Source organism: Psammomys obesus, unplaced genomic scaffold (genome assembly GCF_907164565.1).
Source record: "Psammomys obesus unplaced genomic scaffold, mPsaObe1.curated_primary_1811, whole genome shotgun sequence".
Classification (NCBI taxonomy): Eukaryota; Metazoa; Chordata; class Mammalia; order Rodentia; family Muridae; genus Psammomys; species Psammomys obesus.
The window spans coordinates 9,486,548-9,506,468 of NW_026589137.1; the positions used below are offsets into that span (position 1 = coordinate 9,486,548).

At 38.3% G+C, this 19,921-nt stretch overlaps 1 protein-coding gene across 2 annotated transcripts in view; it reads right to left on the bottom strand.

Moving 5' to 3' along the window:
• Pak3 (p21 (RAC1) activated kinase 3) overlaps positions 1 to 19,921 on the bottom strand; it is a 336,231-nt gene that overhangs the window by 111,021 nt on the left and 205,289 nt on the right. For both annotated transcript variants that reach the window (XM_055604923.1, XM_055604924.1), the window contains one exon: positions 1,130 to 1,331. In XM_055604923.1, the coding sequence (XP_055460898.1) occupies positions 1,130 to 1,304 (175 nt within the window). In that variant the 5' untranslated portion in view covers positions 1,305 to 1,331. The remainder of the gene's footprint in view (positions 1 to 1,129; positions 1,332 to 19,921) is intronic.

Below are 19,921 nucleotides of genomic sequence, written 5' to 3' on the forward strand. Positions count from 1 at the left end.
AATAGTTTCTAAGATCCACATAAGTACTAGCAAACATGTTTTTAAAATTCTCCATTATATGGTCACAGATCCCTTTTATGGAAGGTAAGTTATCCTCTTATTTCTCTTCAATCCTTATGTCATGAGGAGAAAACATCTTATAAGGATACAAGAGGCAATACAGTTACTAACAAGAATTTCAGCTCTTCTTATGACACAAACTGTAAATTCATTAACACTATATAAAACCCCCCAAACTACTTATTTTACCTTGAAGACACAGACAATAATTATTTTTTTCAAAGACATTACCTTTCTTTTCCACTTGCCAATGTTGCTGATGCTCACTTTACTCACATACTACTCAATAGTTACATCTAGAGAAGCCATATTTCAGCTTTCCAGCAGTTAATACAACTTTATAAGTAACTTACTAAAATAATCACAGAACCAAGAGTCACAAGGTAAGCATATGGTACTTAAGACACAAGTTGCATTATGAATGCCACACGGATAAATTATAATATATTGTGACGTTCATGAACATAGAACTGACCACATAGGTGACAACTGGTAGAGGGATAAAGGAAATAATGGACAATGGACTATTCCTTCCTACCTTGTGATTCACACAGACAACATGATGGTAACTTAGACTTATTCCTGTATGATTAACTCAGAATCTTCAGTTGCCAAGAAGACATACAGAAGTAAATCTACCTAATACACTCAAATGTCAAAAACACACAATTCCTAGAGTTAGGAATAAATTGCTTTAAAAACTACCCTAAGTTTTCAGAAAGCCAGTTGCTGTTTATACACTCAGTGCAGTGTTTTTGGGATGGTTTCACTTTACTTAAATCTATAAATTCAATTTATGTGAGAGGCAAACACAGCATGTATGTATGTGTATATATATATATATATATATATATATATATATGTATATGTATATATATATATATATCCGTTATCCCATAGAAAGTCAATCAAATATGATCCTCTGACAAAACACAACCCCTGAAGATGTAGGTGTAAAGGTCAGGCAGGCCCTGAACAGCCTGTGCTCCAGAACCAACTACCCAAGCAACAAAGAGACAATGAAAGAATAAACTGGCCCCTTTTGAACTCCCGGTCACTGATACTTTACTTTTATCCCCTCCTCCTGGGAAGATAGAGCGAAGCCTGGCTTTCTTATTCTTCTCTTCAGGGGCCATAGGGAGTGGTTTGGAGCTGTGGTTGAGTGCTGAAGAATCTCGGTTGTTACTATTCATCCTCAGTGGGGGAGCTGGGGGTTTTTCTTCATTATCCAAGCTGTCAGACATTTTCAGTTTCAGCTGATTTCACAGCTCCTAAGAAAAAGCAGTGGCAAACAGAAGGTAAGAGAAAACACATCTAATGCAAGTCTGGTACACATGGGGAGTTTAACATCTCAAAAACAGCATTGCTCCCTCATTTATTTACTTATATTTGCTATGCAGAGAGAAGACATTGTCTCTCCAAAGGCTAACAGGACAATTCACCAAAGTTGAAGTAAATGCAGTCATTAGTTGACTTTCAACACACACACACACACACACACACACACACACACTTAATCTTCCTTGATTTCCCCACAGTGACACTCTACTATCTGTTGTCCATGCACAATCTCTGAATGAACAATTTACAATCTATTTTCTTTACAAGTCCTATGCTGATTATATCATGGTCAAGAGGCACAAACATTTTACATGTTTAAGTTGACACAGCATAGTGTTGATTGTCAATGGCCCACACCTACAATTTATTAGCTGCTTTAACACTGGCATGACTTGGTGCCTGCTTCTTACTTCTGTGTACCTGATATGCAAAGTGATTTCTGCTGTTTTTAGTTTTTAAAAAATGAGAAAGCTTTTTATATACATGCCAGTTTCAGGAAGGTTGGTGTATTCTATCTTGGCAGACAATGGCAAACAACTAAAACAGGTGAGCTGAATGTCATTATGGACAAAGGGCCAAGCTCTAGCACACCAAGGACACATCATAATTTTAATCTCTATAATATTTCATGTCCTTTCATGTACAGAAATGTACCTTTGTTGTAAAATCTAGTATAGGTATAAGGATTTTTTTTTATGTATCATGAATTTCACTGTTATTTATGCTCTTATGTCAAAATCTGAGCACATTCTTGTTTCATTCAACTCTAAGAATGAACTAGAAAAAGTGTGGTATCTCCAAGGAGATGTTTGTGTCCAAGTGTCCAGGGTCCTCTTATTCTAAATCTAGTCCTCCCGTTATAGTAGATGAATCTCACAGGCACAAGTCAGGTTCCAAAAGCGTCTTTTGAAAGAATTCCTGTTTTTAATATAAGAAAAATCAAAGCTAGTTACAGTGAAATCTTTGTAAACTTATCAAGTATTAATACCAATTTAGGAATATATGAATTAATATATGAATATATTAATTCTTTAAAAGGACATTTACAGTACGTGAACATAAGTACAGTGATAACAAAGAGTTTTCTTATTAAGTTTTGGATTAAGAAATGGTTTGTCATTAGGTGGTAGTGGTGAATGGCTTTAATCCCAGCACTGGTGAGGGAGAGGCAGGCAAATCTCTGAGTTCAGGACCATCCTGGTCATCAGAGTGAGTTCCTGGACAGCCAAGGCTACAGAGAGAAACCTTGTCTCTAAAAAATCAAAGCGATCCAACCAAACAATCAAACAAACAAAAACAAAAAAAAAAAAAAAAAGAAAGAAAGCATGTGCCTTAATTCCTTTTAGCTTCAGTGGTTACAGTATTTTCATTGACTTTAATAATGACTTATAAATTATATCATATGAGGAGAATATAAATTTTTACCATATTTACCCTTTTAAAAAAATTGAACTGGGGGGGGGGGGACAAGATGGCGGCGCCAGGAGAACACCTTGTCTGAGAAGCAGAACAACACACTCCATGCAGTGACCAGGAGACTGAACTCTGGCCCTAAAACAACAGCTATCATGTTTCCCAGGTGAGGGGAGGATCCTATGGCATGGGAATCGGTCGGGTCCACTCTTGGCTGCCCAGCCAGAACCCGGAAGAGAACCCGGCTAATGCGGGCTTTGGGTCTCCAGGTGGGTGCCGCAAGCCAGTGTGTCCCGATCACTTTCCCAGGCTGATTGGTGGGCACAAGGATGCTTGAGACTACGAGTCCCAGTCGCAAAAAAACCCTACGGGGAAGGAAAGTTGCAAGACTGATCACGGGTCACCCAGTCTTTCCCTGGAAGGTCTCGCTGACCACTGGCACCCGCTGCCATCACAACTTAGCCCCCGCCGCACACGGAGAGCAGCTGCACGCCCAGCTCAAAATCCCTACTCCTTCTTGGGAGGAGGCAAAAGGCGGCCAGCAGAATCTGCCACAGACCACATTGTCTGTACCCCAACCCGAGATCGGGGCTGAGAAAACCCAAACCTTTCAGGCACTCCCCCAAATGCCGCCATAACCCTGCCGCGGCTTCACAGTGCCGGAACTCCAGTGCTGCCGGCTGCTCTTAGCAAACAAACTTCAGCTAGGGATCTGGAACTGTGGTCATTCTACACGTCCTGAGATTCAACTGGGTCCAGCGCAATAAGGTCTAGCAGCAAGTTCTATCACCGGCGCCCCCCCCCCCACGACCCCTGGCAGAGAAACGCCGGCTCAGGATCCGACTGAGAAGCCCCAAACACTGCTGGCACTCCCCTGAGAGCACCTCCATAAGCTTGCCCTAGCATAGGGGAAGGTCAGAGGGGAAGGACAGAGAGGCAGCCTGCCAAGGACACAGCACCCTCTCTCCAGCTCACCCAGCGGCCCCTAGCAGAGAAACCCAAGCTCTGGATCTGAGGACACTCAACGCTACCTGGTACTCTCTCAGGATCAGCAAACATAGATTCTACCGCCAGGCTGCTTCTGGCAGAGAGATCTGAACCCGGGATCTGGGATTGAGAACACTCAACCTAACTCTTTCCCACGCCACCCAGGGACCAGCCAACATAACCCCTCCTGGCAGAGGGAAAGGACAAAGAGGCAGCACACAGGAAAGGTGGACACCGAGTCCTGCGGCCACAGTGTCACAGAGCTGACTGTTAGCCTACCCGTGCATTTTTTGCAGCAGGACCAAATCAGAGAGTAGTGAGCAAGGGGAACCCCTGTGATTTCCAACTGGTCCTGCAAGAGAGTGAGTGAGCCTTCTAGGGAGAGATTGCCTCAGACCCAGGGCATCTCCACAGAAGCAACCAGACAAGATCCCTGTCACCCACACCCCTAGTATGGGCATCATAGGGATTCTAGGGATAGCGACCCCAACATTGAAGCCTCTACCTTGCGGGTCCACCAGAGTAATCCAGACAAACTATCCCTGGATCTCAGTGAGAACTGCGTAATATTGACTTGCACACCACTGCAATAGTCAGAGAATACGCGCATGCATACTGCGCCCACTAAAAGCGCACACGAATAGCACCAGCGTCACATTCCTTACTTAGGCAAAACTGAAACCACAACGCACACTCCCAAACCAGTGAACCCCTCTCATCTTCCTGAAAAAACAGTCCAGAAAACAGAAAGAGAGGATCATAACCCGAACTACAATCACGAGGAACAAACAGTGAGGATTATAAATAACCAGATGGCTAGAGGCAGATGTAAGAACACTCCCAACAAAAATCAGGACATAATGACCTCACCAGCAACCCCACAAAACAATGGACACTTCAATTCACTAGATATACAAGAAAATGACCTCAAAACTATGTATCTCCAGGTATTAGAAGCCCATAAAGATGAAATGAACAAAGCCCTCAGAGAAATAGCGAAAGAAATCGAGACTAACCAAGAGAAAACAAATCGTGCTCTCAGAGAAATGACCACGAAAATTGAGGCAAACAGAGAAGAAATGTACAAAGCTCTCAAAGAAATGTCCACACAAATGAAGGCAAATAAAGAAGAAATAAACAAAGCTCTCATAGAAATACAGGCAATTATACCCAGAGAAGTAGAGGCACAATTAGTGATATATAGAGAGGAAATGGACAAAAAAATAGAAGCTATCATTGAAAAGCAGGAGTCCACATTCAAACAAATGAAGGAAATGGTGCAAGACATGAAAACAGAATTAGAATCAAAAAAGAAAACACAAATAGAGAAAAACCAGGAGCTGAAGAACATAGAGAAAAGATCAGGAACTACAAAGGTAAGCATCACCAACAGAAAACAAGAGATGGAAGAAAGAATCTCAAAAGCAGAAGATACACTTGTGGAAATTGACAAGTCTCTCAAAGAAAAAATAAAATCAGACAAGTTCCAAACACAAAACATCCAAGAAATCAAGGACACCATGAAAAGACAAAACCTAAGAATAATAGGAGTAGAAGAAAAAGAAGACATCAGGCTCAAAGTTCCGGAAAATATTTTCAAGAAAATTATAGAAGAAAACTTTCCCAACTTAAAGAAGGAGATGGCCATAAACATACAAGAGTCCTACAGAACACCAAGTAGACTAGACCAGAAAAGTAACTCTTCACGTCACATCATAGTCAAAACAATGAACCTACAAAACAAAGAAAAAATTCTAAAAGCAGCAAGGGAAAAAAGCCAAGTAACATATGAAGGTAGACCTATCAGAATCACACCAGATTTCTCAACAGAAACTATGAAAGCCAGAAGGGCCTGGACAGAAATCATACAGTCTTTAAGGGACCACAGATTCCAACCCAGACTACTATACCCAGCAAAACTTTCAATCAACATAGACGAAGAATTCAAAACATTCCATGACAAAACCAAATTTAAACAATATCTACAGAGTAACCCAGCTCTACAGAAGTTACTAGAAGGGAAACTCCAAACCAAAGAAAACAACTGCATCTAAGGAAACAGAAGAAATAGATAACTACACAACAAAAAAACCAAGAGAATACAAGCAATGAAACTCAGTGACACCACCAACCCCACATCTAAAGTAAGTAACAATTGTTGGTCACTAGTTTCTATCAACATCAACAGACTTAACTCCCCAATAAAAAGACACAGACTAACAGAATGGTTGCAGAAACAGGATCCATCATTCTGTTGCATCCAAGAAACACACCTATGCAACAAAGATAAACACTACCTCAGAGTAAAGGGCTGGAAAAATGTCTTTCAAGCAAATGGTTCCAGAAAACAAGCGGGAGTAGCCATCCTAATATCTAATAAAATAGACTTTCAACCCAAGTTAATCAAAAAAGATAAGGACGGCCACTATATTCTCATCAAAGGAAAAATCCACCAAGAGGACATCACAATTTTGAATATCTATGCCCCAAATACAAGAGCACCTACATTCGTAAATGAAACAATATTAAAGCTTAAATCACACATTGATCCTAAAACCCTAATAGTGGGAGACTTCAACACTCCACTCTCACCAAGGGACAGATCAACTAGACAGAAAACAAATAGGGAAATAAAAACACTTACAGAGACCCGAAATCAAATGGACCTAATAGACATCTACAGAACTTTTCATCCAAACTCAAAAGAGTATACCTTGTTTTCAGCACCGCATGGAACCTTCTCCAAAAAAGACCATATAGTTGGTCATAAAGCAAGCCTCAACAGATACAAAAGGATTGAAATAATCCCTTGTATTCTATCTGACCACCATGGACTAATGCTGGACCTCAACAACAACAGAAATAACAAACAGCCTACACGCATATGGAAACTGAACAACTTGTTACTCAATGACAGCTGGGTTAAGGAAGAAATAAAGAAAGAAATTAAAGAATTCCTAGAATTCAATGAAAATGAAGGCACAACATACCCAAATTTATGGGACACATTGAAAGCAGTGCTCAGGGGAAAATTTATAGCACTAAGTGCCTGCAAGAAGAAATTCATAACATCACATATAAAGAACTTAATGGCCCAACTGAAAACCCTAGGAAAAAAAAAAAAAGCAGATACACGCAAGAGGAGCAGACAGCTGGAAATAATCAAACTCAGGGCTGAAATCAATCAATTAGAAACAAATAAAACTATTCAAAGAATCAATGAAACAAAAAGCTGGTTCTTTGAGAAAATCAACAAGATAGATGAACCCTTAGCCAAACTAACTAAAAAGCAGAGAGAATCTGTCCAAATCAACAATATCAGAGATGAAAATGGTGACATAACTACAGACACAGAGGAAATTCAAACAATCATTTGGTCATACTACAAAAGCCTATATGCCACAAAATTTGAAAACCTAAATGAAATGGACAATTTTATTGATAGATTCCATCTTCCAACATTAAGTCAAGATCAGGTAGAAAGACTGAACAGCCCTATATCCCCCAAGGAAATTTAATCAATCATTCACCGTCTCCCCTCCAAAAAAAGCCCTGGGCCAGATGGTTTCAGTGCGGAATTCTCCCAGACCTTCAAAGAAGTGCTCACACCAATTCTCCTCAAACTATTCCACAAAATAGAAACAGAAGGTACATTAGCAAACTCATTCTATGAAGCAACAGTCACCCTGATACCTAAACCACACAAAGACCCAAAAAAAGAGAACTTCAGACCTATCTCTCTTATGAACATTGACGCAAAAATACTCAATAAAATACTTGCAAACCGAATCCAAGAACACATAAAAGATATCATCCACCACGACCAAGTAGGCTTCATCCCAGGCATGCAAGGGTGGTTCAACATACGGAAATCCATCAATGTAATCCACCACATAAACAAACTGAAGGACAAAAACCACATGATCATCTCCTTAGATGCTGAAAAAGCATTTGACAAAGTCCAACACCCATTTATGTTTAAAGTACTGGAGAGATCAGGAATACAAGGCACATATCTAAACATAGCAAAGGCAATATACAGCAAGCCTATAGCCAACATCAAACTCTATGGAGAGAAACTTAAATCAATCCCACTGAAATCAGGGACAAGCCAAGGCTGCCCACTCTCTCTACCTCTTCAACATAGTACTTGAAGTCCTAGCCAGAGCAATAAGACAACTAAAGGAGATCAAGGGGATACAAATCGGAAAGGAAGAGGTCAAAGTGTCACTATTCGCAGATGATATGATAGTATATATGAGCGACCCAAAAATTCAACCAGAGAACTCCTCCAGCTGATAAACACCTTCAGCAAAGTGGCAGGATACAAAATCAACTCAAAAAAATCAGAAGCCCTCCTGTATACCAAAGACAAAAGGGCTGAGAAAGAAATTAGGGAAACAACACCCTTCACAATAGCCACTAATAACATAAAGTACCTTGGGGTGACACTAACCAAGCAAGTGAAAGAACTGTTTGAGAAAAACTTCAAGTCTCTGAAGAAAGAAATTGAAGACGATCTCAGAAGATGGAAAGATCTCCCGTGCTCATGGATTGGTAGGATTAACATTGTGAAAATGGCCATCCTGCCAAAAGCAATCTACAGATTCAATGCAATTCCCATCAAAATACCAACTCAATTCTTTACAGACCTTGAAAAAAAGATTCTCAGCTTCATATGGAGAAACAAAAAACCCAGAATCTCCAAAACAATCCTGTACAACAACAGATCATCTGGAGGTATCGCCATCCCCGATCTCAAGTTGTACTACAGAGCAACAGTAATAAAAACTGCATGGTATTGGAATAAAAACAGAAAGGAGGATCAATGGAACCGCATAGAAGACCCAGAAATAAACCCACACACCTATGAATACTCGATTTTTGACAAAGAAGCCAAAACTATTCTATGGAAAAAAGACAGCATCTTCAAAAAATTGGTGCTGGACAAACTGGATGTCCACATGCAGAAAAATGAAAATAGATCTATATTTATCACCCTGCACAAAACTAAAGTCCAAGGGGATCAAAGACCTCAACATAAAACCAGATACTCTAAATCTGTTAGAAGAAAAAGTGGGGAACAGCCTAGAACTCATTGGCACAGGAGACAACTTCCTGAACTGAACACCAACAGCACAGGCTCTAAGAGCAACAATCAATAAATGGGACCTCATGAAACTGAAAAGCTTCTGTAAAGCAAAGGACACTGTCATCAAAACAAAACGCCTGCCTACAGACTGGGAAAGAATCTTCACTAACTAGCAGTGTTTTCAAAGCAAAGACTCATGACCAAACCTTTGGCAGAGTACAGGAAATCAAAAGAAAGAAGGGGAGTTAGTCTGATGAGGAAAGGATAGGAGCTCCACAAGGACCAAATATATCTGGGCACAGGGTCTTTTCTGAGACTGACCTTCAACCAAGGACCATGTATGGATATAACCTAGAACCTCTGTTCAGATGTAGGGTGGTAGCTTAGTAACCAATTGATTTCCCATAGTGAGAGGAACAAGGACTATTTCTAACAGGAACTCAATGACTGGCTCTTTGACCTCCCCACCCCCAAGGGAGGAACAGTCCTGTTAGGCCACAGAGGAGAGCTTTGCAGCCAGTCCTGAAGTCACCTGATAAAACAGGATCAGATGAATGGGGAGGAGGTCCCCCCCCATCAGTGGACTTGGAAAGGGGCACAGTGGAGATGAGGGAGGGAGGGAGGGACTGGGAGGGAATGAGGGATAGGGACACGGCTGGGATACAGAGTTAATAAAATGTAACTGATAAGATAAAAATAAAATTCAAAAAAATAAATGAACTCAACTAGAAAGCTACAAAAGAAATGAAATTAGCCAGACTCTAAAAGAAAAGTAAGATGTTTTCTTTCACTTGTGAAATACAGATTAAATAAAAGATATTAAAGTAGAAGGGAAATTTCAGAACAAGGAAGAGGACCACAAAAGAAGATTGAAGAAAGATAAGGGGTAATTATGATCCAGGTACTTTAAGTACATGTACCACATAGCATAATAAAATTGATTATTTTGTGTAATTAATAACATGTTTTATTATTTAATAACATTTTAAATTATTTCCTATGTTCAAAATTCAATCAATATATACAATCCATGATACCCACTCCCTCCCTGAGGGACCATTGGCAATTAAAGATTGTTGGGAATAGCTGGTTGATATCCATGGGAGGCCTGACCTTTTCTGAAGAGAAACAGAGGAGAAGTGGGATGAATATATATATATATATATATATTTTTTTTTTTAATTTATATAAATATATATTTTATATATATATATAATGAAATAACTCAAAGTCAAAGGTTGCTGATGGAGTAGTTATCATTTTCCTCAGTGTATAAGCACTTATATGTTGTGCTTGCTATAGTAAATATCTGCCCATTTACACTCCAGTAAGAGACTGTTAGGCCACAGAGGAGGACTTTGCAGCCAGCCCTGAAGATACCTGATAAAACAGGGTCAGATGAAAGGGGAGGAGGTCCTCCCCTATCAGGGGACTTGGAAAGGGGCAGGGAGGAGACCAAGGAGGGAGTGTGGGGTTGGGGAGGGAATGAGGGAGCGGGATACTGCTGGGACACAGAGATAACAAAATGTAACTAAAAAGAAAAAAAAATATGTAAGCAACATACAAAAACAAACAAAGATCAAAAAAAAAAAAAAAACATGCAATTAGGAAGACTGGGTGAGAAGAAGAGTTTCACCCAGAGCTGGAGATGAATGAAAAGGAAGAGAATGGAGAGTGAAAATGACCAAAAAAAAATATTATTATATAAATGTATGAAAACTGATAAACAATAAAATGAGTAGATATCAAAGAATGTCTTTTTCTGCCAAGCGGTTGCCAGTTCCCTATGATTAGCTTGATCTTCACTTACACAGATCTCTTTCCTTTTCCTTTGCCATGGGTTGCATTATCTTAATGAATTAAAACTAATTCTGTATCTGTTCTGTAATCATCATGAGGAAAGCACCTGGTAATGTTTTGGCATCGCAACAACAACCTGAGGCTACGTGTGTCCTGTATAAGTGAAACTAGAGCATTATAGCAGAAGGTACAATGAAAAAATAACTATGATGTCAGAATGAAATATATGCTAATATAGTAAGTACCATGTGTTAATGGTACTACTAATTTTTATAACCCACAGAAAATAAAACAGGGCTAATGCACTACATTTTCTATGGCATTTTGACCTTTGGTTCTTCTAAATTTAGTCTTCTCCAGAAAAGACTGAATCCATCAGTGGCAATAACTTACATTGTCCCAGCTCACAGTTTTTATTTAGCCACTGGGAAGAATTTAGTAGGAGACTGTTCTGGGCTCGATAATTATATCCAAATGTGAAGTTATCGTTATGGAAATCTCAGATATCAGACTACTAGTTTGATTAAAAACTAAGTGTGGAAGTTACTAGGCAGGACCTGATTATTTAAATAGAAACACCAAGAGACAGGTTTCTGGAAAAGTTCTGTCCCGCATAGATAAAGAGCTACCATTTTCCAGATGATACATATTTTTTTGATTACTTATTACTTAACGTGATCTGACAGAAGTCAGAGAGACAAGCATGTCCTCTTTAGAATAGATCTGATCTTGTATAACAAAGCAAGAGGCTAGGACAGCAAGGGTTCTTAGGGCAACTGCATAATTTAAAATACTGTGCTCCTTTGTTCTTGATCAACAGGTGTGGCTTCCATACCAATTTGCTCATTCCTAACTATACTCTCTAAACTTGGAAGCATGCTTATGTGCTGATTCTTTTCAGGCTACCTGATGGCCCTGAGGCTATCCGCCCAGGTATGTTTTAGTTTTGAAATTAAGAACTACTCAGGACAGAACACTCAAACGAAATTCTTCCATTTGTACTAAAAACCTATAACTCAAATTTCAAAAACACTATTCCTAATTGTCTGAGAAAGCACCAGATTGCTTTCCAAAGTGGTTGTATGAGTTTACATTTCCACCAGCAATGGAGGAGGGTTCCCCTTTCTCCACAACCTCTCCATCATGTGTTGTTGATCTTAGTCAGTCTGATGGGTGTAAGGTGAAATCTCAGGGTCGTTTTGATTTGCATCTCCCTGATGACTAAGGATATTGAACATTTCTTTAAGTGTTTCTCTGCCATTCCATATTCCTCTGTTGAGAGTTCTCTGTTTAGCTCCGTACCCCATTTTTTAATTGTATTACTTGATTTGTTGCTGTTTACCTTCTTGAGTTCTTCATATATTTGAATATTAGCCCTCTGTCAGATATAGATGTGGTGAAGATCCTTTTCCAATCTGTAGGCTGTCGTTTTGTTCTGATGACAGTGTCCTTTGCTTTACAGAAGTTTTTCAGTTTCATGAGGTCCCATTTATTGATTATTGATCTTAGAACCTGTGCTTTTGGTGTTCTGTTCAGGAAGTTGTCTCCTGTGCCAATGAGTTCAAGGCTCTTCCCCACTTTTTCTACTAACAGGTTTAGTGTGTGTCTGTTTTTATATTGAGGTCTTTGATCCACTTGGATTTTAGTTTTGTGCAGGATGATAAGAATATATTTATTTGCATTTTTCTACATGTAGAATTCCATCCAGTTAGACCAGCACCATTTGTTGAAGATGTTATCTTTTTTCCATTGTTACAGTTTTGGCGTGTTTATCAAAAATCAGGTGTTCATAAGTGTGTTGGTTTATTTCTGGGTCTTCTATTCGATTCCATGATCTACCATTCTGTTTCTATGCCAGTACCATGCAGTGTTTATTACTGTTGTTCTATAGTACAGCTTGATATCAGGGATGGAGAAACCTCCAGGAGATCTTTTATTTTGGAGGATTGTTTTAGCAATTATGGGTTTCTTTGTATTCCATATGAAGCTGAGAATTTTTCTTTCAAGTTCTGTAAAGAATTGTGTTGGTAATTTGACAGGAATTACATTGAATCTACAGATTGCTTTTTGTACAATAGCAATTTTTACTATGTTAATCCTGCCCAGTCATGAGCATGGGAAATCCTTCCCTCTTCATTCACAAAAGCAAACAGCGGGGACATCGGAAGAGGGAGAAAATAGGGAACAGGACAGGAGCCAACCACAGAGGGCTTCTGAAAGACTCTACCCAGCAAGGTATCAAAACATATGCTGAGACTCATAGTCAAATATTGGGCAGAGTGTAGGGAATTTTATGAAAGAAGGGGGAGATAGAAAGACCTGGAGGGGACAGATCTACAAGGAGAGCAACAGAACCAAAAAATCTGTCCCAGGGGTCTTTTCTGAGACTGATACTCCAACCAAGGACCATGCATGGAGGTAACCTAGGACCCCTGCCCAGATGTAGCCCATGGCACCTTAGTCTCTAATTGGTTCCCTAGTAATGGGAACAGGGACTGTCTCTGACATGAACTCAGTGGCTGGTTCTTTGATCACTGACCTCTCCCCATGGGGTAGCAACCTTACCAGGCCACAGAGGAAAACAATGCAGCCAGTTGTGATGAGACCTGATAGGCGAGGCTCAAATGGAAGAGGAGGACTCCCCCTATCAGTGGGCTGAGGGAGGGTCATAGGAGAAGGAGAGGGAGGGAGAAGATTGGGAGGGGTTGAAATAGGGGGCTACCGCTGGGATTCAAAGTGAATAAACTGTAATTAATAAAAATAAAAAAATGAAAAAATACAAATTTCAAAAACACATAAGAAATGAATGAATGAAGGAAGAAAGAAAGAAAGAAAGAAAGAAAGAAAGAAAGAAAGAAAGAAAGAAATAGATAAATAAATAAATAAAGCCACATACATTGTGTGATATCACAGGAACTCTGCAGATAACCAAGCTTATATGACAGACTTTCTACCCCTCAAAAAAACACAATTGTTTTAGCGTCGTTAGCCTCATCAGGGGAGTCATTAGAAGGGTTGGAATCAATGTTTACAGAGATGCACATGAGACTAAGTAATGGATGTTCAGTTCCATAGTGAGAATGTAAACCATGACCTAAATACTCTCTATTTGCATAGACTTTACAAATTTTATTTTGTTAAATCATCTTGATACTACTTCAGTTCTTTGTCAAGTTTTATAAAGCACAAACAAAAATTATCTTCCTGACTTGCTTAACCCACCTTCAAAGCAAGTGCTTCACAGCATGCTTTGGAAAACAGTGGAGAAAAGGAATGTATTCACAAGGAAGCCTTGGTGTTAATGTATTTTTCCCAGGTGGGAGATATCTTATAATCTTCCATAAATGTAGGAAGAGACAATCCTATTATTTTATGTTTGTAAAGAATACGAATTTAGTAAGTCAGGTCCTTTTCTGAGACAGCATTCTACAAAGGACACTATTAATGGACTGCTGCTTCAATCTGCCTATGATGTCATTATTTCCAAGATCGTAAAAGAGACTAGTTTGTTTGGGATGACTCCAGGCTCCATTTCAAGGGCTATACAAAAGCACTATTATTCTCTAGGAGCCCAATCAAAAAAACTGTTTAGTCTTAAGTTTAACTGTTGTTTTTCACTTTTACAATAGAAACTTTCGAGTGGCACTTTAGATCCAGCCACAGGATATTTGTTTTACTTTCAGATACTGGCCTGTAGCTTTGTGGAAAAATAGGTAACATTAGTGTATAAACCGCCACAGTTTATATCTGTTCATAACCTGATTACATAGCTACTATATTTTTCACAATGAATTTAAATGGTTTCTGTGGATACTATGTAATGGGCCAGCCCTTGGGAGTTAAGTGTTGATATATATTTTGTACTTCAATTAAAATCACATCCGCTATTTTGAAATAAGTATTTTATTTCACTATGACCAAAGATCATAAACAGTCTGTTTTAAAACCACTAGGATAAATTACATTTATTTTTCATATCTTTTTCTCTCTCCTCTCAGTCTCATGCACAAGTGTGAGCGCATGTGTGCATAGGTGACTATGTGAACACACACAGCCCCTTACTGACTTGCTTCTTGACAAAGAACCTTGCTGCAAAGCATCTGTAGAAAAAAAATAGCTGTTAGGAGGTAGAACTACTGTAGATGAAATTAGAAACATTCAACTATTGTTATTATTCTCTCATATTTTTCTACATGCATTCTCCTGTTATGAAGTACCTGACTAAACTCCCAGGAGTTTAAAAAAGAAAGCCATCAACATGCATGGATCTGACTAGCTACTGTAATCAAAATCCACACTATGGCATATAGGCTGAATTAGATGCAGCCAAAACCGGCAGTTGTATCCATGTATTACATGTACTATATACCAAGTATGTGAAGGATGAGAAGCCAGACATTCTGGTATTACCACTTGCAAGACCATTTATTAAACCATAAGCAAATAAAATAAATATTTAAAACAAATACCATGAGTGACATATGTTGAAATAAACATCTGTGTACTTTCAAAATGTATGTAATTAGTTACTTGCATATTTTTTGTAACAAATCAAAACATTGCCTTTCAACCAAAAGCCCAAGATAGCAAATACACAGCCATAATCCAATGAAAGCCTCCAAAACCAGCAGCAACATAAGCCTATTATCAAACATTGGTGATCACATCAACATTGTTTAATATTTTTTGCATATAAAACTAGAAGATACAACATAAGACTGGAATGAAGCCTAGAGGAAATATCCAGGTTAGACTGTAATGTTTCTGGCATACAGATATAGAATACAGAAGGCTAAACTACACTAGAATAGACTAGAATTTTTAAGAAACTGTAATGACAGAGTTATAATAATCATTTAACACAAGGGCATGTGAAAGAAGATGGATTTTAGGATTGCAGAAGAGAGTAGGCTTATAAGACATTAAAACATGAGTGTGTTATCTAAAAATTCTTTAAAGAAGGTTCTGTATAAAAAGAATTAGTGCTGTAGATCAAGGATTAAAATTTTAATGATAGCCTTTAGACTTGAGGGCATTGAGTAAGCATAGATTTAAAATCATGTGTCTTCTTATAAAATTATATCAAGACAGAATAATTTTTTGTTTATGAAGATAAGATTGCTGCCTTTACTGGAATGATGTATACACTGACTTATACTTTGGTGGTAGGAAACACGATTCACAAATTATACTTGCTGGCTTTTTTTTTTTTCTATATTCACTTGTACCCTAAAAACACATTTTCAAGATGTCTATGCAAATATTCAGGCATAGACCTCAGTAGGGAAACAAGCTGTGTTTTGGTAATTAGCCTAGACCAACATCAAACTCACTCTATTTTGTGTGCATTATTAGGAAATGAATTTACCCAGTTCAAAATTCATGATTGACAATGTAAGAAAATATAGTAGATAATTTATAATTTGACCTTTCTCTCAGCCACCAAAGAAAGAAAGAATGAGAGCAAAGGAAAAACCATGTAGCCTTCCACAAGGCTACAAAATCTTATCTTTTAAAAAAGTATTATAAGTTGTTTTGCATCTAGCAACCTATAGCTGAATATTTCTAGACATGTTTTAGACATTAATTTCTATTACTATGTTATGTCAAAGATGGTATTTTATGAGAAAGATAACGAGCCCAACCTGAGTTTCTAAGATATGCTGGAAGCACACTGCTACTCCCATCTGTTAACCATAGGCAGCTATGTGGGCCCACCTTAAGATTTCTATCATCTTGTCTCAAACTGCATAGAGCAATTATGCATAACTTTCCCGCCCCATAGATCATAAGCTCCACGAGGGCAAGAGTACCCCACTCATAAGTGCATACTTTCATATTAACTTGTACAGTGTGTTTTTCTCAACAAGCATTGTGTTTGAGATTATTAAATGGAGCACTATACATTCTAGGCATTAGTTTCAGCTTTGAGTAGTTTTTCATAATGTTACATACGTCTACATTGCTACTTATATCAAGTCTTGAGACAAGAAAGGTATGCTTGCAAATACGAGGACTAGTCTAACTGCAAGGCAGATGGGCATCATTTAGAAGGCAGCTAGCATCTGGTTACCAACATCTCAATTTAAAAAAATATATGTTTGTAATTTCTTTTTGAAAAAAATCCTTCCTTGTTCTTCTCTGGGTTAGGCCTCACATCAACACAGTGAATTATGTCTGAAGAGTATACAAAATACAGGTTAAGTGACAAAAGGAGCTAAAGCTCCAGGTCTAGGACACCTTAAACTCCTAAACTCTTGCCAATTCTTTTCAACAACACAATACAACACAACAATATATATTCAAGTAAACAGAAAGATGCACATAGTTTTCATATGCACATTTTTAACCTCTTGAAATAGTAACAGAACAAGCATAGCCATTTCATATCAGTTCACTTCGGGCGGGTACTTACTGAGTTCGTTTTCTTTTCCCATCCAAAGGCCCAAGGCTATTCGGTTTATTGATAAAACTCCAAAATGTTTTTTTTTTTTTCAATTGATTGTACCAATTCTTAGACGGCCTTGTTTGGAGCTTGCCTCTTCTGGGAGCACTCAGCAAGAGAACTCTGCTATCAGAGACAGGGGTGTGCTGTTTCAGAGAGGCTGGCCAGGGAGATACCATTACAGTGGATAATGGAGGGAAGCCATTTGTAATATCATTTGAAAGGGAGGACCTGAGCTACTTGTCAGGCAGGAGGTTTGCAAAAGCAGCCGGACAAGCAAGGGAGGCACTAGCTCTTTTTACAGCCGTATAGTTTCTATCTTAGATTATTCAAGAGATAGCTCACTGATGACATTCATACAAGCATGCTCACACAGAAAACAGTCATGCTCTCTTTCAATCACACACACAAATGAGGTCAGTTGTATAGTAGTCTTGTCCTCTGCTAACATTCTTGAAAGATACTTTCATTGTTTTCAGCAGCAACCTGGCATTGAGTGAGTCCAAGAAATCAGCAGATTGTAGTTAGATTTCAGTGTCAGGCTTTGAAAACAACAACAACAAAAAAAAAAAAAAAAAAAAAAAAAAAAACATAAACGAAGTCAATAGGTATACCCCCAGCATCTGGATCTCATATCCTACATATATTACAAGGGACAAATAGTTCTTTTTCAAATGACTTCTTAAGCCTCTAAATATATGCAGCATCATACTTTATTATTTATTGTATATGGTACATGAGCTAATGCCATGAAATTGCTAATGCTTGTCTGCTGTGTATTTATATTTATACACTAATGCATCATTATAGGCTTCAGCTTTTTGTTGCCAGTACCCACACACCTAAGATAAAGTAAGTCGCATAAAGTACAAAGCATAGATATGTTTAAGCATGAAAGAATAGAAATAATTACACTAAAAGATACCTCAAAGGAATAGGTGGGGAAAATAAAAGGAAAGCAGAATCCAGTAATAAAACATTTCCGGCTTCTCAAATAGAAAATGTAATACTCTTGGAAACATTCAGATGGAACAAATTAGATGCAGACTAATATCCTTAAGGAGCAGGGTGTGTTGAGCCAATGGCTTGGGTCTGTAGCATTCTAGCTGTTCTCCATTACTATGCATGTACTGTAATTATTAACCACAGTGAAACATCAACACATTTCCTTAAATTTAAGCTCATAATTTCAATTGCTGCACTTCTTAGGGCTTTTTGCATTAGCCTTGAGATGTCTGAATGCTGCTATTTAACCTGTGACTCATGGCTCATTATCTTAGCTCCTTGTTTAGTCCCTAGATTCCCTGCACTCAGAAGGGCTCTCTGTAAGAGAGATGTCCATGCATGTCTGAAGAGAAGAGTTGAGCGGAGTTGATACCTGGGATTGTTTCTAAACCAAGAACTTAGCTCAATTGAGCACAGTTTGTAGTTCTGCTGAAAGTGATTTACTATCAGATCTGGTAGTCACAGAGTCTGAGCTAGCATAAAATATAGCAACTCACTCCCAGTGTTTGCCTTTTAATCAAAGTTTAAATATCCATAATTATTAAAGGCTGTGCATGTGTTTCAGAATCTTACTTGAAAATATTAGGAAATATAAAATAATATTTATTTTAAGAAACGTTCCAGCTGGGGAGCTCACTTAATATTTAAGTACAGTTGCTGTTCTTTTAGAGGACTGTGGTTCAGTGCTCAGTAACTCACATGATGTTTCACAACCATCCATAACTCCAAATCCAGGGGGTTCAGCAGGCAAAACACAGACACAAATAAAATAAATCTAAAATGAAAATTTTCTTTTAAAAAGTTTTTCTAAAATTTTGGAGGAAGAATGGAAGGTGACAAGATCTACTTTTCATCTATCGCACTTCAAAAACAGTCAAATATAAACATTTGCTTGGTCACAGTCCTGGTTAGTAATTCCTCATCTTTGCTCTCCTCCCCCAAATACCACCACCGATATCAAGTGTTTTATTTTAAAACAATATATGAAAGAAAGAAAGAAAGAAAGAAAGAAAGAAAGAAAGAAAGAAAGAAAGAAAGAAAGAAAGAAACTAGCCAAGCCTGGTATAGTGGTTTACTCATGTAATCTGAGCACCTGAGAAGCAGCAGTAACAGTAGTTCAAGACCAACCAACAAACTCTGAATGAGAACCTGTCTCAAAATTACAAAAGTAACACAAACAAAGAAAGCTTGTCATGGGTTTGGAAAGGATCATAAACCAAACAACGACATTGTTTAGAAACAAAATCTCTATTCTGGATGGTGACTTCAAAATCGATTATGTTGAGTTCTTTATAGCCTTCTCATTCCTTCATTGGCAAATTGTCAGATCAAACAAGTCCCTTGGTCTCCTTGTTCTACAGCACTCTCCTTCTTGATTACAGAAGATATGACTTGTGATTGGCTCCTGCTAGAGCAGATTCTTACTGCAGCATCCAGTAAGCTCTGCTTCACCAGTGTTCACACACATAAAAAGAAGAGACTACGATGTACTTTTCTGTGATCCTGACAAGCTCCCAAGCTGATGTTAACAGTCTCAGCATGCATCTCAAAAGAAAAAATAAGTGGGTTTTACAAAGAAAAAATAAATGCAGAAGAAACAAACAGAAGAAGAGTATGGTGTGAAAGAAACAGTCAGGCCTGAGGAAGAACCAGTGGAGTTTCCATATTAGTCCTCTAGAACATCAGCAATGGCTTAGACGTATTGTGACAAATGAACAGGGGATAAGGAGAGGAAATCTGGCTTTTCACAATAAATGTACACAGCCTTATGAAATAAT